We start from the raw sequence: 23534 nt of genomic DNA, 5'->3' as shown, positions 1-23534 counted from the left end.
CAGGACCGGACAGACTCCGATCCTTTCAGCCTTGGGCAAGACGAAGTGTGGTCCCCTTGCCAAGCCCGGCTGAGTGGCCTTGAGGGCCTTCTTATTCACTGGGACAGATTTGTTTCTGGTACTAATCCTCTGGACAGGACCGCCCCAGGTCCGGCGTGCTTCTCGAGAAGCAGGCCTGTTGTTTCTGTAAGGGGGCCTGGGCATTGGCAAAACTAAACCCTGGAGTGACTTTCCAACCAGCCTTGCAGAGGCTCGCTTGCTGGCCGGTGGCCTCCCTGTCACTGCTGCCATCTTGACTAGCTGTGGCAGTTCTGTCCCGTGGGAAGGGGAAAGAGCACATTCTCTGCTTTCTGCTAGGGACCTGCGCTCTCTCGCGGCTCGAGGGGTCTCAGCCCTCATCACTCGGCCTTACAGATCTGGCTGCAGTCTCCCTGTCTTCACAGACCTTTCTCCTCCTTTTGAGTGGTTTCCTTTGCCCAGGAAATGACCTCCTTGGCACACCTTGGAGCCCGGGCCTGTCCCTGCCTGCCTTCCTGCGTGAGCCCCGCTCTGCCTGTTCCCACGTGGAACTTTCGACATAGCAGGTATCCCTTCATGTGGAGCATGGTTTTCAAGGCTCGCTCCTAACTTACTCTCTGAAGCTGGTCTTTCCTGTCTGCGCCCCAGGACGAGGCTGCAGCATGGGAGGGCCCGGTACCCTTGTGTCTCAAATGCCCAGGCCCGGCCTCTGCTGAGCTGGGCACCTAGGCCCCTTTGGTGGTCCTTGTTGATGGCTGAGCCCCGGGCAGGCCCAGGTGTGGCCTCCATTCCAGTGTTCTGCTGGGGCCACGTCCACCGTGCCCACCAGCCAAGCTCCACCAACTCATGGCCTCTAGCCCCTGGCAAACTTCATGACTTCACCCCTGGGTGGAAGTAACCTGACTTTCTTGCAAAGACTCTAGGAGGTCTAAAGTTTCCTGAAGTTCCTGTGGGTAGGAAGCAGAAACAGTATCCATAGCTGAAGATAAGACCCAAGCATAAAGTTAGAGGTCATCACAGATACATTGTTTTACTTGAGTCAAAATAAGTTAAAAAAAAAACATTTTGCCTTTGATTTCAGCCTCTGTGCGGGTCATCCGAGGTCCTCTGCTTTGTCCCTGACCTACAGCCTGTGGTCCCTCTCAGGAAAGTGAAGTTGAGCCAGGCTGAGCAAAACACAGTCCACCACCCAAGACCACACTTGGAAGAGCACGTTTCTGCCCGCTGTCAGGAAGGGCAAGTCCCAGATCCGGGAGGCAGATGGTGGGGTGGGGGAGAGGTCACAGAGGCGGTGGGCTCTGATGCCGCTGACCTTGGCTCTCAGCCCGATGGAGCATGGGGACCCACCCCAGCCCCGCCCCGCCACTACCGAAGTGTATCTTCCAGGGCCAGAGGTCACCCACCGAGTGCCTGGGCCCCTCTGGACTGGGGCTGGTGCACGGAGGACTGCGGGGGAATGGACACTGGTGGACAATGCTTCCTGCGGCTTGGTGAGCAGTGTGCCTGCCTGTGCCGTCTGCGGCCGGGCTCGTGTTCCTTCGCATCAGTGGCCCTGGAAATGCACCTGTCTGGCTGCGCCCCCGCCCCCCACCCCCACACTGGGTCCGGCACACACTGGGCCCTTCGTGGCCAGTGGCCGTGGACACACCCCTCTTGGGGAGGTCCCCTCCCTCCTGCAGCTGAAGTCTGGGGTGTCAAGAGCCCATCAAGGCCCATCTCCAGCCTTGGTTAACCGTCCCCAAATGTCAGACACATTGACTCTTCCATGAAAGGGTCGGGGGGGTCACCCCAAAGGCCATGAGAGATGAGCCAGAGGGTGGTTTCTTCACCGGGCAGAGTGCACCCCATGACCTGGCCCGCTGCTGCGGGTGGAGCTGCAGCTCCGCCGGCACGTGGAAGACCCCTTCCAGGACCTCGGCGTGGCCACTGCAGTGAGCGGTGGACGTCAGCGGTCAGCATGAGGCCACCCTGGAGTAGCGTGACTCAGTAGCCTCAGAGGACAGTCTGAGAAGTGACCCAGAGGAGGCCGCGCGGAGACAAGGCCAGACACAGCCTTACTCACATGGCCAGGCAACGCTAAGGCTGCTGGGAGCGGGGCAAGGCAGGAAGGTCCCTGCAGCCTCTGCCCTGCTCTTACCGGGTGCCCTGATTGCTCAATAAACAGCTGTTGGGTGGTGAATTGGAATGAAGTTGCATAGTTATGAAATAAAACAAAAGGTTATGTCACCTGCATGTCCTTCTGAATGGAGGCTCACCCCACTGGTGTTTGATGTCTGTTTGGTTCCTATTTGCATTGGAGCATGTGTGTGTAGAGTGGCCCTCTCTGATTTCCAGAATCCAGTAAAAAGGATCTGCAAGGTTCACATTTCTTAAAAAGAACTTCTAAGTTCAGAAACGGAAGTCTGTAAGTCTGATAGACTTTCCTACCCAGGCTGGCTTTGAACCGTGACCCTCAGCTCTCAGCCTCCTGAGTAGCTAGGATTACAGGTGTGAGCCACCAGCGCCCGGCTCACTTTGAGACTTCATAGCTCAGGGTTCAACTCTTTCCTTTGGAACGTGCCGTGCTGAGGCCGACCACTGTCATTCCCAAGGCCTGCTGAGAGGGCCTGGGAAAGCGCGCTGCTCCCCTGCCCCGTGTTCCCAGCTCAGGACGAGGACTCTGGAGGTGGAGGAGGGGCAAGGGTGGGCAGCAGCGATGTGTGCAGATGGCTGTGGGGATCAAGCAACGGCAGGAGAGCCAGGGCAGCGCTGACCGGGGTGCAGGAAGGAAACAACATAGAGGGTCCATGCTGTGTCTCAAGAACCAACGTCAAACAACAAGCAAACCAAGAAATCTTTCCCCACTCAGAGGAGGTGGATTTGGGAAGGAGGAGATGCTGGCCAGGAGGAAGGGGAAAGGCTAAGCCAGATGGCAAGGGACACCGGCCAGACTGTGGCACAGGAAGCCAAGCAGAAGGAGGAGATGTGGAAGAGGCCATCACTTGGGGTTTGGTCACCAGGACCCACTAAAGCCATAGCACCATGACTAAGATGAGCAAGACCTGCAGGGCCTCCCTGAGTCTGGCGTTGGTCCAGTTTAACACCTTCTACATGGAAGCATGTTAGCAGGATGTCTAACGCCAGGCTACGCAATACAATCAATACTTGGGTGGACGGAGAGTGTTTGCTTGAGAGGGCCGACAGGTGCTGGGGGGGGGTGGGCGTGTGTAGAACTTGGTTCCTGCCTGTTATTGTGAGTGTGCTGGGCATTCACAGGAGGGGGAGGGGAGGGGAGGGGAGGCAGCCACCGCGTGTGCCGGGAATGAGCAGCGGTTCTCACGCATTTGTATTCTTACCAAACGAGAAATAACATGAAAGCCTTGAACTTCAAAAGTTGGACCAGAAATTCTCCAGGACAAAAGTGAGGTGGACTTCCTTCACCATGGAAGCCCGCCCTCCCATTCAGGCCCGCGTGGGGCCTCTTTCTTTTGTTTATTCTGTGTGTGTGTGTGTGAACGTGCGTGCACACACACATGTGCATGCACTGTTGCTTTGAGGGCTGAAACCAACAACTCTTCCTTGGGCTTCTTTGTGGTCTTGTAGCCATGTGTCCAGGCCTGGTCCACATCCTGGGACTATCTCAGGTCTCAGGGGGAACAGGTCTTGTTTTTCGGAATAATGGACAAATGAGAACATGATTCAGGAGGCACAGAGCCCAGGGGACATCCCCAAATCAATGAAGAGATGAACAAAGAGTCCCCACCTCCACCTGCTCTTCCCGCCCCAGTGGGTGTGTCAGTCCACAGAGGTGTGCAGCCTCCCTGGCTGGCACCTGGTCTGTCTTTCTCAGTCTCAAGTCCCTGTGGGAGTGGACGGCCCACAGAGGGGGGTCATGTGCTTCCACACTGCTTCATCCCGGCCTCAGGTTCCAGGATCTAACCCCAGCCCCATCTCCCTCCACAGCGCAGCACAGCCCGCCGCTCCGGAGCCTGGCCATCGTCTGTGGCTGGTTTCCCATCCATGCCCGCTGCAGAGCCTTGCGAGAGCCCCTGTTCTCCCTCCCAGTCCCGAGAGGTCACGTGCTGGGGCCGGAGGCAGGTAGCAGAGGTGGGTGAGGGGAAGCAGCCAGGAGCCAGGCCATGCTTGGCAGGCTGCGGTTTTAATTTCTGATCTAAAGGATCCTATTTGGAGGGCTTCAGGAAGACTTCTGTTTTGAAAACACAATCTGGGAATTGTTCTCAAGCTATCTCAAAATAATTGCCCCTGTGTGTAAAGAAAGACCGTCGGCTCTGCTGGTGGACGGTGTAACCTCTGCTGATGAGCTTCTGTTCCTCCTGCAGGGTTTGAGATGCCTTCAGGTGCCCCTGGGATCACAGTCCGCAGACCCCACCACAGGGTGGACCTCTGCGGCGGAGTGCAGCCCGCAGACCCCACTGTGGGGGGTCCTCTGCGGCAGAGTGCAGCCCGGCAGAGCCTGGCGCAGGGCCTGCCACGTGGCCTTGGAGAGGGCAAATCCTTGGTCCAGAGGGTGGAAGAGCCATGTGATCGGCACACACGTTTGTGAGGATGAACATGAACATGCAGACCACCCTCAACAACATCATCATTTTCTGTATTTTTTTCTCTGTGTCTCAAACGCTTTAGATTTTTGCTACGGGACCTTATCATTATTACACCGCATGCAATTTTTAAGAATTAAATAAAGACTTGGTAGTTTAGGGAAGTATTTCCACAGATACAACCAACCGCCATAGAAAGCTAGTGAAGTGACTTGACAGGAAAGAAAAGAAGAAGAAAAGAGCGCGTGGAGCCTCTGCCAGTTCAGACACCACAGCTGCGCCGTGCAGTTCCGGGACGGGAGAGAAGCGAGGCCCTGCCAAAGCAAACTCGCCGCCCGCTTTGATTTTAGAGGCTATTTGTGGATCAGAGTGGTGTTTATTCTTTATCTCCCACAAAAATGCAGTTCATCACGGTACCTTGAGAGACACAAGTGTGTTTGCTTATTTTTCTATGCTGTTTCTCATTGTTTATCTGACAATAAGGAAATGTTCCAAGATAACACAATCAGGTTGCTTATAGAACTTTGTCTTTACCGAGAGGGAAAATATTTTCATCCTATGAAAGTATTGATTGTGTGTGTGTGTGTGTGTGTGTGTGTGTGTGTGTGTGTGTGTGTGTATGCCAGGACTGGGGCTTGAATTTAGGGGCTTCGCGCTGTTCCTTAGCTTTTTTTTTTTTTTTTTGCTTAAGGTCAAAGTTCTCCTACTTGAGCCAAACCTCCACGTCTGTCTTTCCACTGGTTAACTGGAGATAAGAGTCTCACAGGTTTTCTTGCCCACGCTCAGCCCTCAGATCTCAGCCTTCTGAAAAACCAAGCTGGTACCCAGCTTGATTGGAATATTTTTGCCCCAAGTAAGTAATAAAAGAAAAGAAACCCAGACTGTCTGAGGTGAAAGGGTTCTATTGGCTTCTGTGACTGCCTGGGTAGAGCCTCAGGCAGACTCGACCCAGAGCACAGATGGTGCCTAAGCCCCGTTTCCCTTTGCTTCATGACGCCACTGTGTCTTTTAGGAGGACCCAGCCCTTCGATGGAGAGAGAACTCTCAGGGCAAGGCCGCCCTGACTCCTTCACGTCATAATGTCTTCTGGGGTCCTGCTGTGTGTCAGGCTCTGCTGCTGCTGGTGTGGACACAGCCTAGGCCATCCTGGGGTGGACTGGCTCTGTCCCTCGGAGCTGACATTCTAGGAGGCCAGGTGGGACTGAGCATGCTGTGTTGGATGGTGAGTCACAGAAGAGGTGACAGAGGTGAGGAACGGAGCTGGGCTCCGGTGCTGTCAACCAGGGGGCTGGGATGGTTTGGGGAAACGAACAAGGGTCTCGAGCCTCTGAGGGCAGAGAACCGGGGCACACAGGACGCTGCACGCAAGGGATCTGGAACTAGAGCAGGTGCTGGCCTGTCTCTGTGTCACCAGGAACTCCAGAGTGGGCTGGGAGGGGACAGACAGAAGACACCCTGTGTGGAGAAGGGGAGAATGGCGTGGACAGAGGCCGAGCGGATGGCCTGGGGCGAGGTGGCTTTGATGCCCCAGAGTCCCCTTGCAGCTGCCGTGGGTCGCCCGAGACACAGACCGACACGGTGATTCGCGTTTGCGGTTTAATCCATGGGTCCTGTGTGAATCCCCTGGGAAGTGTGCTTCCCTTTCAGTCAGTTCTCCCAGCCTGGGCGGAGCTGGCGGCCTCAGCACCTTCAAGGGTCCGGAAGGACGCACGGACCTTCCGGTCCAGCAGGGGCTGCAGTGGGCGGTAGTTGTTGGCCATCATCTCCTCTTCCTCGCCTTGGGCAGAGAACAGGAGCTTTCGGAATGCTGACAGCTACAACAGAGAACAGCCAGGGTGCTGGGTAGCGCGGGGTCACCCAGCTCCCAGGACCGAAGTCAGCTCCCAAGGCCCTGTCCCCTCCCCTCCCACGGTGACAGTGGCTCTGAGGGGCAGAAGGGACTACCACTTGAGCCAAGCCCCACCTCTGGTTTTCTTGTGGTTGGAGATAAGAGTCTCATGGACTTTCCTGCCCGGGCTGGCTTCGAACTGCGATCCTCAGAACTCAGCCTCCTGAGTAGCTGGGATGACAGGCGTGAGCCACCGGTGCTTGGCTGTTTTCAGGTCTTTAGACCATTTGCTTTGGAGGAAGCAAGGCCCCCTGAACTCCAGCAGCCCTGTAAAGAGATGCGAGTGGAGGGAAACTGAGGCCAGCCAAGAGCCAGCTCACATTCACCAGCCGCTCCATCGAGTCGTGGTGGGAAGAGAGCCCCCTTCTGGGGACAGTAATGGGGACTGAAGTCAGGCTACGCAGATGTTCTGCTGCTTACGCCATGTCCCCAAGCCTCACCGGCCTTGGTTTGTTTGAGGTCGACCCTCTCATCTTGTCCAGGTCCCCCTGGGCTGTGATCCTCCTGCGTACGCTTCCCCGATAGCTGGGATGACATCGGTGCACTGCTGCGCCCAGCCACCCAGCCGCCCAACCGCAGAATGAGATGGAGTCTTGAGAACTTTTTGCCCTGGCTGGCCTTAACCCATGATCCTCCAATCTCCGCCTCCCAAGCAGCTAGCATCACAGGCTCGAGCTGCTGTGCTCAGCTCTCCCTTCTGGACTTTTACAGCGACTCATCCCCACACAACCAAGGGCCACCGCCCACTGCCTGACCGCAAGCCTGGGACGCGCTGGCCAGGCTGGGCCCTGAGCCCCGATCACAGGGTGCATGCTGGGCTGGCTCCCCAGCATGTCTCCCCCACTGCCACGGTTGACATCTCCACATCAGCACAAGGGTGGGGAATGAGGGGTCCAACTCCCTGACCCCTGTGCCAGCGGCGTTCTCCCAGGAGAACTGCGTCTCCCAGGAGATGCAGGACCGCTCAAGATGCACCAATGGTGAACTGGGGAACTGTGTGTGCCGTCGTGGTGTCCTGCTGGGACGGTCCCTCCTAGGACTGCAACCCCACAGCCCCACAGCCCCGCAGCCTCGCTCACCTGGCTGGGGGCCACTTCGACGGGCTGCTTCTGAATGATCCAGGTGACAGACTCAGCCAGCGGTGGCGTGGTCAGGGAGCCGGCGTAGGTCCAGTAGTCCTGGCAGTCGGGCAGCAGGCACGTGGGGTCAAAGGGGCCCATGGCTGACCAGGTATCCTGTGAGGGAGAAGCGCAGGGCGGTGGGTGCTGCGCAGAGTCGGGGAGAAGGGAACGGAGGAGGGCAGAGCCTCCGGCTCACGGGGACGGAGATGTGTTTCCTGGTGGCGGGCGGGCGTGTGGCCCCCACCGTCCCAGGGAGAAGCAGAAGTAAGAAAAGCCCTCTGGACACCAGCCCACCTCCTCATGTGCACACACATGTGTGCCCACCTGCCTGTGTGGTGCTGGGCTCGAACTCGGGGCCTCACACAGGCAAGTGCTCTACCACGTGAGCAATACCCCCACCTGGTATTTTTCCTTCTAAAGTCTTCCATCTCTGTCTGCCTTGGTGGTGGAGGTGGTACCGGGTTTACTGAGACAGAAGAGTGTATGTAGCAGTGGCCATCTTTGCCATGGTAAGCGCGAGCTGGGCGGTGACAGGGCCATCCACGCCCCTGTGCCTTCCTTTCCATGGCTGATGGCCTCCCACTGAGGCCTGCGATTTGTATTCACCCCTCAGCACTTGGGTGCTCTTATGAATAGTGCTGCGACCACAGAGGACACTGCCCCGGCTGGAGCTGCTTCCGATCTCGGGTGAGCACACCTGTGTAGCATTGTGGGTCATACGGTCGCTTTCCTTCTAGTGGGCACTGGGGGGCTCACCCTGTGAGGTGTGCCCACCGGGCTTGGCACTCCACTTGGCCCAGGTGGGTGCTGGGTGGGCACATGAGAATGATGCTTTGTGACCTTGGAGCTCAGGGCATGGAAGGAGACTGCATGCACCTGGCAGTTCCTGGGACATGGTTCCAGGACGCTGTGCATCACAGGGAAGCAGCCATCCTGAGCTACGGTGCTGGAGTAACCACAGGGAGAGGGGGCGCCTGGGTGCTCTGCCGATTGACTCTTTCACTCCCAGTGCCGGGGGAGAGCCCAGACTCAGGGCAGCCCTCCGCCGGCCGCAGGGGAGACAGTGGGGAGAGGGATGGGGCTCTGGGCCCAGGCAGGCGCTCCCTGCGGCCGCACACGGCGGGGGGGGGGGGGGGTTGTTGGCGGTGAACCAGCTCCTGAAGAATCACTGGCCAGGTCCTCAGGGGGGAGCACCAGCACTGGGACTGGACGCCCAGCCCACCCATCTGACCTGAGCCAGCTCCCACCTCGACCCCATCCCGACACCGTCCTTCCCTGCTGCCTTCCACCGGTGACTCAGAGCCAACCAGGCACGCAGCCTCTCCCGTGGCCAGGGCCTGGCGTTCTATCACATGCAAGGGGCCCAGTGCCGCCCGTGGCCAGGGCCTGGCGTTCTATCAATCACATGCAAGGGGCCCAGTGCCGCAGGGCAGACGTGCATGTCTGTGAGCCCTCCTCCCACCTGTACCATGCTGGCGCCAGGCCCAGAGGACGGGGACCATCTATGTCCCGTTCTGTCTGAGAAGAATGACCCCATGTCTACCACTAATGCACTGGATTCACAGAGGGGAACGGGAGGCGCTCGGAGGTTGAGTCACTTGCTCAAAGCCACAAGCTCAGACCTGGTGGGTCAGAGTCGTGGATCGGGCAGGAAGGCCGAGGGGATGTCCTACGCACATGCTGTGGTGGGCATGTCCTGATGTCCTAGGCTGGTGGATGGACGGAGGCTCACTGGGCACTGGAGACTGGGGGCTTCCAGTCTCCTCTGGTCCTGGCCTGGGTAGCCCTCCAAGGCCAACTTGTTCTTCGGGGAAAATGGAGGCCCAGAGAGCAACGTCAGGACCAGACCTTACCCCGAGTGATGCTTCTTTTATGTTCCTACTCCTCCCCCTTCTTACCCCGCTCCCCGCCTGCCACGGCTCCCCTTTGCTCAGAAAATTGTTAGCTGGAGGAGCAGGAGATGTTCCAGAGCCTTCCTGGGAAGGAGTGGGATCAGACCCGGGTGAGCCTCACTCCAGGGTGGCTGGGGACCGGCTGGGCCCCAGGTTTATTCTGGCTGTGGCCCAGTGAGGAAGGGGATGCGGCCCAGGGACACTGAGCACCTTGGCCTTGAGGTGTTCCTGAGCCCAGGACAGAATAGAGGGGGCGATCTCTCGGTCCCGGGGGGCGGCCAGGAGGTCAACATCAAGAGAACGCGTTGCACAGATCAAAGGGCCCGCGAGCTGGCCAGGAAGCGCTGGGGGGCTCTCACCATTGTCTGCCCACATCTGACGGCCACCCCTCCCACCGCGGGACGCTTTTGTGTGGTAGTGAATAAATAAACTCCGTGGCTGTGGGACTTCCAGTTCTCCTTCACAGCCCTTCTGGGCTGATCCTGGGGGGAGACACACAGTCACGCTTGCCATCCTTTTGAGCCTCCCGCTGACCCCAAGGCGATCAAAGGCTGAAAGGCCAAGCCTGGTGGTGGCCATGCCGTGGGCAGTAGGGCGGCTTTCCCAGACAACATGTTCTCCTTGGATAGGGATGACCTTAATGCAGTTCTTCATCAAAGGCGTGCGGGGTACACTGGTCAACTCCCAAATGTTAGCAATCTGTCTGAAAATAAATGTTATCTGTGGGTGCCTGTGGCTTATGCCTGCAATCCCAGCTACTCAGGAGGCTGAGATCTGAGAATCAAAGTTCAAAGCCAGCCTGGGCAGACAAATCTGAGAGATTCTTATCTCCAATGAACCACAAGAAAACCAGAAGTGGCCTGTGGCTCAAGTGGTAGAAAGGTCATGTCCCAAACCTAGCTCACAGTACCCCTGGAGTCCGGGCACTCCCAGAGTTGGCCCCTTGGAGTTCTGTCACCAGAACTGGAGTTTCATGTTTTCTCCAAAGTTCATTCTACTAAACCACAGCATGTCCTTGCAAGTTAGCCTTTGCTCCCAGCAACTCTGCTCATCAGACAAGGCCTTGTTTTAGAGATGTCGCTCACCTTATGTTTTATCTCTGGCAAGATGTCCACCAATTTCTGCAGGGCCTGATGCCGGGCCCCGAGCTGCACAGCACAGACATGGGAGCGTTAGCGTGGGAAGGCCGTGGACCGGGTGAAGGTGCACCTTGCTCTGGGCAGACGGTGCGCAGAACCGTTCCTTTGCAGGAGAGCCACGCCCAGCAAGCGGTTACCTTTAAAAACACACCGATCACAGCCAGGCCATTCTCCCCCGCCACAGCCTCCTTGTAATGTGCATATTTCACACAGTTCCAGTGAACTAAATGCAGCTGAAACACAGTACAGAGAATGGACGTCTATCACTCTGATTTCTGTCTGGGAATTTCAATGAGCCAAGCGTGGCGGCGTGGCCCCCAGGTGCCCCTGCAGCGGTGCTCCAGGGGCACGGGCCTCGGACCCCACCAGTACCAGCTCTGCCGTCCAGGCGGGAGAGGAAGAAGACTGCTCTGGGTCCTTGAGCCGCAGCAGGCAGTTCCATGGGGTGGTAGTCATACCACTCTGGACTGCCAGAGGGAACACAGGGTTCTCAGCGACGGGCAGGTGTTTAGTGACAGTGATTCCTAATACCGGGTCCCTTCCTCAGTCTGGACCTGGCCTTGGCCTCGGCCAGTGTGGGCCTGTCACTCCTCCCGGCTCTCCGAGGAGTGGGTAGGAGAAAGCCACAGGCAGGACTGGGCTCCCAGGCGCGCAGGCCCCGGTTGGGCTGTGGTTTGGTAAAGACGTGGGGGCTTCATGTAGAAGGGGCCTTCTGCCTTAACTCTCCCCGAGCGACTGCGCACGTGGTGCGGGGCCTGCAGGGCCCCAAGAGGGGCCTCTGGAGCGTGGCGTCGCAACCTCAGAGGGTGTGGGACGGGAGACGGGTGGGCGGGGGTGGGGGTAGGACAGGGTCAACTGGCCCAGGGCCACCCCTGGACCAAGATGGCTCTAGAGCCCCCTTTGGACAGTGTGCGCAAGTGGTCTGGTGGTGCTGTGCGGTGGCTTTGGGCCGGGCACCCTGGCGGGGGGGTGGGGGGCACCGGCGCCCCGGCGTCTGCAAACCTCTGCCGGGAACACGTGGTCGTCCACCGCGTGCTCCGAGCCGCGCTCGTTCCCGGCTCCCCAGTGGAAGTGGAACTGCTTGAGTCTGTAGTGGTTTTCCAAGGGTCCCCCGCTGATGCCTGCGGAGGGGCAGGGAGACCAGTCGCTTGTGTGGTGGTGGGGGGAGAGGGGCTGAGCTGGCTACACTGTCCACTGTGTGCGGTGTGGCTGCGCAGTATCACTGCCAAGGGAGGGTGCACTCTGAAGCGCCCAGTCATAAGGCGGCTGTGGGAAAGGCGGGGTCTCGTCTGTCCTGGTCACCTCCCCTGCCGGGCCTAGCTCAGTGTACCATGTGGGGTACACTGCCGGACCCTGTGTGTGTGGGGGGGGGGTCCCCGGAACTGCTGGGATAGAGGCAGGAGCTGACCCCTGCTGCCGCTAGGTGGCGGTAAGGACCCCACTCCCGGCACTTCTGAGACTGTGAGAATCCTAAGAGGGTTTCCAGGGTTATCTAGGGCATGTCCTATACCTCACGCCTGCATGCCGTGTGTAACAGCTCGGTGTCCACACGGCCAGGTTCTGAGACGTGCCGTGCCCGCCACCTTTGCCCTTTGCTACCCCCCCTCTTCTTGGCAGGAGGCAGAAATGGAGGGCGGCATGCCTTCCCACGACCCCCCCCCCCCCCCCCCCAGAGCACTCCTCCGCAGCTCACACCAACCAGGGCATCTGGCCATGAACAAGGACTTGCTTGTTTTGTAGCGGACACCCGGGACACCAAGAGGGCTCACAAAACCCCAAAAGGCTGCTGAATATGCAAACAGAAACAAGGGAGAGACGTGTTGCTGGGCTTTCCGGGTGGCTGTGTGAACAGGCAGGGCCTCTGTCCTCTGGCCCAGGAAGGTGCTGGAGGGGCATGTGCCACCCAGACTGGACCGGGGTAGCTCCAGGGTGAGTCTGTGGACACAGGCCAGGGCTCAGAGCCCCCTTTCCGCTGGAGGAGCACAGAGGGCTCCAGCCAAGCACTGCCTGTTTCTTTTGTGGCCAGCCCTGGGGCTTGAACTCAGGGCCTGGGCACTGTCCCTGAGCTTCTTTTGCTCCAGGCTAGCACTCTACCACTTGAGCCACAGTGCCACTTTTGGCTTTTTCTGTGTATGTGGTACTGAGGAATCGAACCAGGCTTCATGCATGTCAGGCGAGCACTCTACCACTGAGCCACATTCTCAGTCCAAGCACAGCTTCCTCATTCCCAAGTCCCTGAGACACACTGCCCAGGAGCCTGGATGGCAGAGCCCGGCTCCGCCATGGCCATCAAGAGCCCTGTCAAGTTGGAATGGAAGACGCTACTGTGATGTCGCACAGTGAGAGCTGTCAGCAGCCAGCAAAGCGGCAGGTGTGTTATTCAAAGCTACATTTTGAGCCAGGTGCCGGCGGCTCACGCCTGTCATCCAGGCTACTGAGATCTGAGGATCACAGTTTGAAGCCAGACAGGGCAGGAAAGTCTGTGAGACCCTCAGATCCAATTAACCACCAGAAAACCAGAAGTGGCCTGTGGCTCAAGGGGTAGAGCGCTCGCCTTGAGCTCAGGGACAGCACCTAGGCCCAGGGTTCAAGCTCCATGACTGAAAAAAAACCCAAAACCAAAAAACAACATTTTGTGGAAAGTCATGTATTGTGGCTGTCTCCACAGGCAGTACAGTGTGGTGTCCAGGACTGGGTCTAGAGACAGGCTTGGTTTCTCTACCTGTCAAGCAGGGAGAGCTCTCCTGGGATAGGGTTGCTGTAAGTGAAGTTCTCAAAACAACACAAGATCATAGGGAGTCAGCCAAGGAAAGTAAGACATTAGCTTGCCATGGGCAGTCTGTATGGGATGCAGTAGCTCACGGAGGACCTAGCCATCAGCCGTGTCTCCACACCGTGGGCATACCGCCTCCTGTCCACCGGCAGTGCACATCTTTATCTGTGAGGGAGAACTCTCTGCGCATGTCAGGAGTGACTGACAAGCTAGCATTCACCTGCTACTGGATGCAGAACTTCCCATCTCGAGGAACCTGCTCCTCACCTGGGCCCCGGGCCCATGCAGGAGCTCAGAGGAGTTAATTCACCTGCTCTGGGTCACTCAGAGCCAAGCCCTGCCCAGGCCTGCAAGATCCTGCGGCCCTTCAGCTATGGTAGTACGGACCGGCTTTAAGGTCATTTATAGACTGATAAAACAATTTCAATGGACTTTTTGCATAATACAGTGATAAGGTAACTTCCTCTAATTAAAAAAGAGGCAGGCCCAAGTTGTGAGGAGGCCTTCCGCTGGCCGGTCCCCTGGGACTGTCAACCGCGGTTTGTCATGCGTGGCGTGACCATCCATCACCTGGTGTTCCCATCCATCCCCCCTTGCTGAGCAGGTGCGGCCGAGATAGTGGCGCTCGCAGAGATACAACTGCGTAATTGCATCAGTCAGAGCCGGAGCCCCCAGATAAAACAGCAGCTGTCAGTCAAGGCCGGGCCCCTGCTGGCTGTCTGGTCTCAGATAATATTGTGCCTGCTGTTCAAACAGGTCCCGGGGAACAGAACAGACACCTACACTGGCTCCAGGATGAGCGGGCTTTTGGTGGGCACAGAGGTTTTAAGGCTTAAAATTAATGTAAGAAAAGTTGGAGATGTTCCCATTGGTAGGAACTGCCAGTAACGTGGCCTCGTAGAAAGTCTAGCCTGTTCCTGGCTGGTTCCTGGTGGCTCCGGAAGTAGCCAGTGTCCAAGCTGTGAAGCGCAGGGCAGAGGGTTCTCCCTTCCCAGAAGGTCTTTGTAACTCTGTCCGGGCAAGTAGGAGACACAGCTAGAGTCCAGCAAGGTGTGCGTCTGTGCTGTTGGGGCCCCTTGAGCCCAGCCCAGAACTCGGGGCCATGGAGCACCCTCTGCTTCCTGCAGGAGACGGTGTGCCTATCACATAGTGGCTCTGGTTTGAAGGGCGGGTGCGCCTGAACGCAAGCCTTGATTTCACACAGAGAGGCCTTGAGTGGTTATTTCTCTCTCTGAGTCTCAGACCTGACATCTGTTCAAGGATAATGATGCATATTTCATGGGAACAAGGCACCAATCAAACATGGCGATATTTACCAAGTGCTTCCTGAGCCAGTCCCTGGACCTGCCCGCTGTGACTGACTACTGAGTCACGGTGACCATCAACGCGGAGATCCGCTGCTGTCTGACACATCTGCCATTCCTCCAAGACAGGACCCACCAAGCTCTGGTGGCTCATTCCTGTAATCCTAGCTACTCAGGAGGCCGAGATCAGAGGATTGTGGATTGAAGCCAGGTTGGGCAGGAAAGTCCAAGAGACTCTTATCTTCAGTTAGCCACCAAAAAGCTGTAAGCGGAGCTGTGGCTTAAGAGCTAGAGTGCTATCCTTGAGCAAAAATGTTTAGGGACAGGGCACAGGCCCTGAGTTCAAGCCCTAGGACACAACACAAAAGACCACAGATACAAGATCATGCAAGGCCATCACCCATTTGACTCTTCAACCCCCCTGGCTCTGATTCCAAACTCTAGCTGGCATGGATCACCGCTAATAAAGGACTACACTGCTAACAAATGCCTGGCCACTAGCAGTGAGACTCGAGTGGCCAGCCTGTAACCTGAGCACTTACAGCTATAATTCTCTGGCCTCAAAAGCCTGGCACTGTGGTTCTAGCTTTCAGGACAGGGAGCAGCGGGCTCCTGTGTGCCCAGCCCCTAAGTATTTGACACTCAAGGCCCCAGGTTTGCCAACACTGGAGGAGCTACTCCTTAGCTACTGGTGATTTCTGCCCAATTAGACCCAAAGGACCCTCGCCAGAGGGCTGGTGACACATGTACCCCCGTTCCCGCGTGGGGACTGACTACGCAGGCTCTGCACCTGTCAGGGGCGGGGCTTGGAAAGGGACTCCGGCTTGAGAGGCCAGAGGGAGGGCTGAATTCTGGTCAACTCTAGAGATGGTCCTGGCTGGAAGAGAAAACCACCTGGTAGCACCTTGGTTGGGATGGAAAACACTTTGGTGCTCACACCGTGGTGTAGCCACCTGCTGACACACTCTTCACGAAGTGAGGATTTGGTGCAGGATTGCTCCCGTGTGTCTTTGTGGATAGAAGAGTCCAGGCTGCGCTCCTCCATCTCACTGGGGGGGGGGGGGGGGGGGGGGAGGACGAGTGGGTGGCTCTGGACTGAGCTCCTGAGCTCCTGGCAGTGCCACCACGTTGAATCTCAGGGTGCCTAGCCCTCAGTCCCGCTGTAGAGTGGCCGCACCTCCTGGAGCCTCATCATCGTCTCCCCTGGCACCCCATCGCCTGGCGGGGCCCTGGGAAGGCTCCTTCCTTCCAGGCTCCAATCTCCCTCGGTGGCACATAGGTTGGAGGCTGGAGAAACAGGCCCTGCTATTGTGTGCCTGCCCTGTCTCCGGGCCATCTGTCCAGGTGAGGGCCCCACATTTTTCTTGGGTGCCTATTTTATGTTGTTCTTACTGTTTCTCTGATCTGTCACCAAAGATCCCTGACAGCAATCTGTAAACTTTAAACTCCTGTCTGCCGGCCGTGCCTCCTCCACTAGGAACAAAGGTTCATTGAACTCCTGTATCTGCGCAGGGGCTGATGGGGAAATGGCCTTCCGCTGCCGGGGTGCTGGGCCTCTTGACACAGAGCCTCTTGATCCATTGCAGGTGGCTCAGAGGCCCTAGTGAGCCCTACTTCAAGCTGGCGTTAACGTTGGAAGCCTGGCAGTAGGCACCAATGAGGCCTCCATGCCCACTGCTGGCCTTCAGAGCGGCCTTTGGAGGCCCGTGAGCCACTGTGCTGCACTGGGCCCCGAGTTTCCTGCAGGTCAGCACGCGCCACAAATGCGCCACGTTCCCCCAGTCAGAGAAAGCCGGAGCTGGGCCTGGCCGGCTGCGGTTTCTGTGCTTCTCTGTGCTCCTGTGGTGGGAAAACGTCACAAAGAGCACGCAGCCTGCGCCCCTCAGGAGAGGTGTCCCAGGCCCACCACACGCCCTCCAGCAGGGCACCTGTCACCCCACGCAGGCCCCTCTTCAATTCCTCCAGCACCCTGCACGGTCAGTACTGGCCCAGAAGACGGCAGAGGACACAAGGGGTCAGAGAGGTCAGCCGGCTTTTCATGCCACTGGCAGCGGGCAGAGCACCCAGGACACACAGCGGTCCCGGGCTCTGCAGCCTGTGGAGCCCTCCGCCGTGGACAGGTCTGTGAAGGAGGCCCCGCGCGCCGTCCGTGTGGGTGTCACTGCCGCTCTGCGTTGCGGTTTCCTCTTCTCTCCACACGCTGGCCTCTGCCTCTCTTCCTCCCTCTGTCCTGCTCCGCCTCCTAGGCCAGTCCTTCTTCCCCCGGCCTCCAGTGGCTCACATTCCTGGAACTATTCCTCTCCCCTGCCGCTCTCCCCTCCTGGAAAAGCCCGGGACGCTCGTGCTGACCGGTGGAAACCTCCTCGGCCTCTTGCTCCAACTTTGCTCATAGTGTCTGGCACCCCTCTGCTGGTGTAGCCGAGCCCCAAAGCATCATATTTTATGCAAAATTGTTTCCGTGCCACGTACCTACCTTCTCTGCTCACTTCCTGACTTGCTTATGAGCCCTCTCCTCCTCCTCCTTTTCTTCTTTAACTTCCTTTCCTTTATCCAGTTTTTTTTTTTCCTTAAACATTTGGGAGAGTCTCCTTAGTCTTATTTTCTGGCTGAAACCCTGTGCGGCCCTCCCCATCTTCCAGCTGTGTCTTCCAATTGATTTTTGCTCCCAGTTTCCAATGGAAGAGAATGAAGAGAACAGAAAACCTGGAAAGGGGCAACAGGAGCCGGGGGTGGAGGGTGGCCAAGCCGGGAGGGGCGCAGCAGCCGTGAAAGCCAGTAGGACAGATGGAAAAGGGGAACTGGCTTTCTGGGAAAACAGAGAAGAAAGTAAAACCAGATTGATCTGCACGGACGTGAGCCACCGGGGATTAGCCAACTAATTCACATGGCAAGAGAGACACTCGCTAACTCTTTCAGTCTGTGGCGAGGTAGGGTGCGCCCTTTGACCCAGATGGGGACGGGGGAGCCACGTCGGGTGAGGATGAGGTCAGCGGTGCGCCTGCTGCCTGGAAGCAGCGCAAAGCCTTGAAGCACCAATCTAGGGTGGGCCAGGGTGGGCCCAGGGCAACGGACAAGGCTGGTGTCCACAGGAGAGCACCCCGGCTGGCTCTCAGCCCCTGCCTCGCCCCTGGGAGCAGCGGCCTGTGGTCCTGTGGAGTCCATTTACTCCCTTCTCTCTCTTCAGGGCAGCTCAGCCTCCAGCTGGCCAGGGACTGCTCCACCCAGACCGGTGGTCACTGTGGGGACACACATCAGCCAGCAAGGGGCTCTTTCTTGGTCCACCTGCTGAGAGGCTAAGCTGATTCCTGGCCTCTACTAGGGAACCTCCAGCTGAGCAAGACTCCACCGGGAAAAAGTGGAGCAAGTCGGAGGAGAGGGCCCTCAGTTCCCCCTGGCATCTTCTGGCGCCCCAGCCAGTGGCGCCCTGCCCTTTGCAGGACCTGAGTGGACAGGGATTGTTCACTGGTGGGGTAAAGATGAGATCAGAGAGGACCGGCGGGCGGTGCCAGAGCGGCCTGCACCGGCCCAGGGTGACCGCACGAGTCCTCTCTCCTGCTGGAGCGCACTGTGCCCGCACACACTGAAGTCAGGACTGCTGTCCCTCTGCCCAGACCCAGACACTGGCCTCATTTCAACACTCACAGCTGAGTGTGTGTGTGTGTGTGTGTGCGCACGTGCACAGGTGTACACGCGCGCGTGTACATACAGATCCTGGCAACCTGAGCACAGTCCCTAAGCTTTTGTGCTCAAGGCTAGCGCTCTACTACTTGAGCCACAGCTACACTTAGGCTTTTTGGTAATTGGCTGGAGATGAGTCTCATGGACTTTCCTGCCCAGGTTGCCTTTGAACCGGGATCCTCAGACCTCAGCCTCCTGACTAGCAAGGATGACAGGTATGAGCCACTGGCACCTGGCCTTACTCACTCACAGCTTTTATCAACTCATCTTCATCCTTCCCTGGGATGGAAGCAGAGGAGGGAAGGGCCTTTATCCTTGTGGCTTCCCGTGTGACCGTGCCCACGCGTGTGCCTCACCTGCTCCCGGCCGGCAGGTGGCTTGGGGAGGGCTGTGCCGAGGTGAAGTAGAGGACCTCAAAGGCCGGCTCTGCTCACCTGACCTTCCTGCGGCGGCGGCAGCATCGTCGAACTCCACCTGGAAGAAGTAGCCGGTGTTCCAGACATAGCGGCAGGATGCAGGGTGGTAGGAGATGCTGAGCGGCTCCAGCTGTGGGTCGTACAACGCGTCTCTCGACTGGATGTTGACAGGAGACTGCCGGGTGCCTCCAGGCACAGGGGCTGGTCCTGTCCAGAAAGGGTGCCCTGGGAACAGGGGAGACTGGGGCTGAGGCACTGGCCGGAGGTGGCTGGGGCGGGACAGAGGCCCTGAAGCACTGGGCTTGGGGGAAGTAGGCCCAGTGGGGAGCCCTGCCCCCCCCCCTGCTGCTTCATCCCTGTGCGCTATGCCTCCCCTTGGTGCATGCCCCGTACTGAATGTTCTGGACCATGGGTGCTCCTTCTACTGGGCCCTTGACTTGACAGCTGTGATGTTAGTATGTACGGTTGCTGCTCCTGCTGGAGAGCAGGCATTGCAAGACTCCCATGGGTGTGTGGGGGAGAGGCAACTAAACCCCAGCACAGTGAGTCTCCACCCCGAGGGCCTGGGGCCAGGGCTCTGGCTTCTGACTCTTGCAGCACAGACCCCTAGCTCGCAAGGCTTGTGAGTCCAGCCCCAGGCCTGGGGAAGTCACAGCCAGGGCTGCCAGCCCTGGAAGAGCTTCTCTTCACCTACTCACAATCTCCATCGAGACAGAGCACTAGGACCCGGCCTGCGGACTCCTCGGCGCTGGGCAGGGTGCCTGGCCCTGCAGAGGTGCTGCAGGGTGAGGAGGAGCTGAGGGCTGAGTTTGTGCTGGGAGGCGGCTGGCTCTGAAGGGTTTACATCCCGCCCTGCCTGCCCAGGCCTGTTCCCTCTCCGGAAGGGTGACAAGGCTTGGGGAGCTGCCCGGAGCCCTGGAAGGCTCAGTCGCTCTGTCTGTCCCCCCAGCCACGCGGTGCTGCTCCTCCCCGTCCTGTGCTCTGCGCCGTGGGGCGGCACACATCCAGATGACAGCAGCCAGGCGCACGGGGAGAATTTAACACAGCTGTACCAACCTTAATTTAGACCAAACCTGGGGGGTAGAGGGGTGAGGCACCAGACCCCCTAAGAGGCCCCTGTTCAACGTGGAAGCACAAGTCTCCCAGACTCAGAAATGTGGGTATTTTAGGATTCTGTCTGCTGTGATGATAATAAATGAGACCACCAACAGGGAGACATCTGTGCGGAGCTGGTGTATGCCACCCTGAGAGAGGCTGCTGCCCACTGCTCTGGGCAGGGGAGGAGACGCCACCTGACTACTGTACCCACCGCAAACAGCTACTATTGTAGGCTGTGCCAACAAAGCGAGTTCCAGGAGGAAGTCCTGAAAATAAAACAGGATCCTCTCTCACCATTATTTAACACGTGCTGCAGAGCGCTTGCTAAGGGGCAGTGGCCAGGAGCTGCAGGCATCCCTGACCCTGGTATTATTTATTTTTTTTGCCTGTTCTGGAGCTTGAGCTCAGGGCCTGGGCTCTGTCCCCGGCCTCTGTGCTCAAGGCTAGCGCAATGCCACTTGAACCACAGTGCCACTTCTGGCTTTTTCTGCCCAGGCTGGCTCTGAACAGCGATCCTCAGATCTCAGCCTCCTGAGTAGTTAGGATGACAGGCGCGAGCCACCGGTGCCTGCTGAGATGAGGGAGAACCCCTCTCCTTACACACGTTGTTCCCCCTCTGGGGACTCCAGGATCAAGAATACTGATCCACTCCCTCCCTTCACCCCTGGGGAAGCAATCCCCACCCCACTGTCCCTGGGCCTCTGGCTTCCAGCTGCTTCCTGCTGATCAGAGGCTTGATCCTGATAACAGGGGCTTGGAATGTGTTTGCTTGGTGAGGAGACTGCAGTGCAGAGGGCTGCTGGTCAAGGAGGAGATCTGGACCCACCCACAGCCCAGAGCCTGGTCCAGCCACGCCCAGCCTGGGCAGAGCCAGACTCAGAAGGTCCACACAGGACTGAGCATCAAGTACCTGTTACAACAATGGTCAGGAATGTGCAGCTGGGGTCCAGCCAGGATTTAATAATCGGCTCTCCCAGGCAATGGAAGGGTTTATTGTGTCTCCATTCCCATGGTGTAGGTGTTCCCTCTGGGATGGGGCTCACCCACCACAGGTGGGACTGGGGAGTGCGTGGGTTAAAGGGCTCTCCCACTCACTGTGCTCCTACAGAGACGGTCATCAACCAATCCCAAAGCCACACCCCCGTGCTTTCCATTGATCAAACCAATCCGAGCATTCCATCCTCCCAAAGCCACACCCCAGCGCTTTCCATTGATCAAACCAATCCGAGCATTCTATCCTCCCAAAGCCACACCCCCAGCGCTTTCAATTGATCAAACCAATCTGAGCATTCCATCCTCCCCCAATCAGAGCATTCCATCCTCCCAAAGCCACACCCCCAGCGCTTTCCATTGATCAAACCAATCCGAGCATTCCTTCCTCCCAAAGCCACACCCCCGTGCTTTCCATTGTTAGTAGCAAACTTCTTTCCTCTAAATGAAAGTGTGCAGAATGACAATGAATAAAACACCAGAAGACAGCAATGAATAACTTGGATAAAGTCTTTCCTGCTTGGCAGAATGCACTAGGCTCATGGTGAGACTGGAAATGCCTGGCCACGGTGCCAGTCCGGTCCCAGTGTGGAGTATGCTAGCTAAAGACTGGCTGCCACCGGATGTCACCAGCCGGGTGATGCGTAAGGAAAGGCTGGACCCTCAGTGTGGCCGCCCAGGGTCAAGTAACAGCTGGTGCTTGCTAGGGACCGTCTAGCAACGGGGACAGGTCCCGGTCACGGGCAGAGTGTTGGTGCTGCCCAGCCGAAGGGTCCTGAGGGTGGTGACCCCAGCCACTGTCCCAGCCTGAGGACCCCAATGCTCTAGGGGCAAAAGCCGTGCCTCTGGGGACTATCAAAGCTGCCCTAACCCAGGGCCATTCAGAAGCTGTAACCCAGCAGGCACCTCTGGAAGGTCACAAGAGCCTTTCTAGAGCTGCTGGTGGCTGCAGCCCAGAGCTGCTGGCCCCCAGGCCTTGGGAACTCAAGGGCCCAGGACTGCTAACTTCTCATCTACCCACAGTTCCTATCTGGATAGAGTGAAAGTTCCCAGACAGCTGCTGGTAAAGCAATCACCTCATGTCATTCTCCAATAAATGCTACATGGTAAGTACTGCTATGAATCACCTTGCACAGATGATGGAACCAGGGTCAAAGAAGTTAAGACACCTTCTAATGGACACACAGTTACAAAGTGAGGAGGTCAAGATTCCAACTGAAGTCTTGTGGCCTTGACCATCCTAAGGGTCAATGAGCACAGGGGGAGAAAGGTGTTGATACCTCAGGAAAGAAAACAAGACACAGAGCACCAAGACCAGGACAGGCTGGGCAGAAGGGCAGTTTGGCCCAACTCTTCTCTCTCTCCAGTGTTATTAGTGTCCATAGACAGTGGGTGTCTGTCTGGGCCTTTCCAACCGCGAAAGCCCAGGAAGTAATTAGGGTGCCCAGTTAGAACAGAACCCAGCAGCCATGCATGCAACGCCCACCCTCATCTACAGGGGAAGCGCTGAGGTCAGGAAGAGGAAGGCCTGGCCCAAGGTGGCGGTGTGCGTACTGCTCGCTGCCCCTGAAAACCTAACCATGGTGACTGTGAGCGGTGTTAAATGACTTGCTCAGGGCCACCAGAGATGGGCCAAAATTCAGAACCCAAGCAGCTGACCGGCAACCGTCTCTCATCCCAAAAGGTCCTGAGAACCGTCCAAGCCTGGAATCACATCGGGAGGAATTTGGGGGCCTACTTACAAGTACTACTTCTGTCTCCCAGTGTGCAGTAGTGCTGGGGACTCCATTGCCCCTGCCCTGTGGCAGGACTTCGGGGAGACTCCCACATCTTCCTGACCAGGGAGAGGGTCCTGGGGGGCCGGCAGGCGACCCTCCCCAGCACCATGGCCCTGAGCATCTTGGTCACCAAGAGGGCTACTGTTCCGCTGTCTGGTTGTGCCCAGGATAGCTGTGGTCTGGGGTATACCCATCTTTCTGAAACCCCTGAACCTGGTAGTTAAATTTCAACCCTGGCCTGTCCCAGGTGTGAGACACCGTTTGGTTTGGCAGCAGGGAAGCATGTGGGACCTGTGGCCTTCACTGGGTACAGGCCTCTTGGGTCATTGTGACATTCCCGGATTACACCACGGCCTCTGCATAAACATTAATCATGTCCCTTTCCTGCACAAGGGTCTGTGTTGTTTAGACAATGTGCTATGTGGTCATTCTGGCGGTCCCACCTGAGATCTTTGTCCTTGTGGACATCAGGTCACAGGAAGCCCTCTCTGGCCTGGGCAGCGGCTCATCCCAGTGTCTTTTCTTGGGTGACAGACCCCATGAAGACAGGGCAGCGTTATCCTTGCGGTGGTTCTTAGTTTAAGCTTTCTGTCTCTTGCCCAGAGGGCCAGGCTGACTATTAGATTGTAGAATCTTAGATCTGCAACTCCAGCCCTCCTCACCAACTCTCTCAGAGGGATGGGGACAGAGCACAAGTCAGCTGGGGTCCCTACCAACTTCCCCAGAGTGGAGACATGGGTACACACAGAGACTGCTCACCTCACCACTCACAATCACAGAAACCTACAAGCCAAGCCGGGTCCTAGTGACCCATGCCTGAAATCTGAGGAAGCTGGGGTGTGAGAACCGTGGCTGGACCATGCATCTGCTCCAACCCCAGACACGGTGAATCTTTCCCTGT

The 23534-nt window shown here is 57.6% G+C and overlaps 1 protein-coding gene across 1 annotated transcript; it reads right to left on the bottom strand.

The window, feature by feature from the left end:
* Window positions 1–6199: 6199 nt before the first annotated feature.
* On the bottom strand, window positions 6200–19474 carry Ca5a (carbonic anhydrase 5A). The gene is made up of 7 exons (XM_042702266.1): window positions 19466–19474; window positions 18786–19188; window positions 11599–11717; window positions 10734–10829; window positions 10543–10605; window positions 7524–7679; window positions 6200–6370 (listed from the first exon to the last, which is right to left on the bottom strand). The coding sequence occupies exons 1-7, from the start codon at window positions 19472–19474 to the stop codon at window positions 6200–6202; spliced, it is 1017 nt and encodes a 338-aa protein (XP_042558200.1).
* Between the last annotated feature and the right edge of the window lie 4060 nt (window positions 19475–23534).

This window comes from Dipodomys spectabilis, unplaced genomic scaffold (genome assembly GCF_019054845.1).
Source record: "Dipodomys spectabilis isolate Male_0828 unplaced genomic scaffold, ASM1905484v1 ptg000318l, whole genome shotgun sequence".
Taxonomy (NCBI): domain Eukaryota; kingdom Metazoa; phylum Chordata; class Mammalia; order Rodentia; family Heteromyidae; genus Dipodomys; species Dipodomys spectabilis.
Note: the sequence above shows the minus strand (reverse complement) of the source record. Positions and strands in the feature narration are given on the sequence as shown.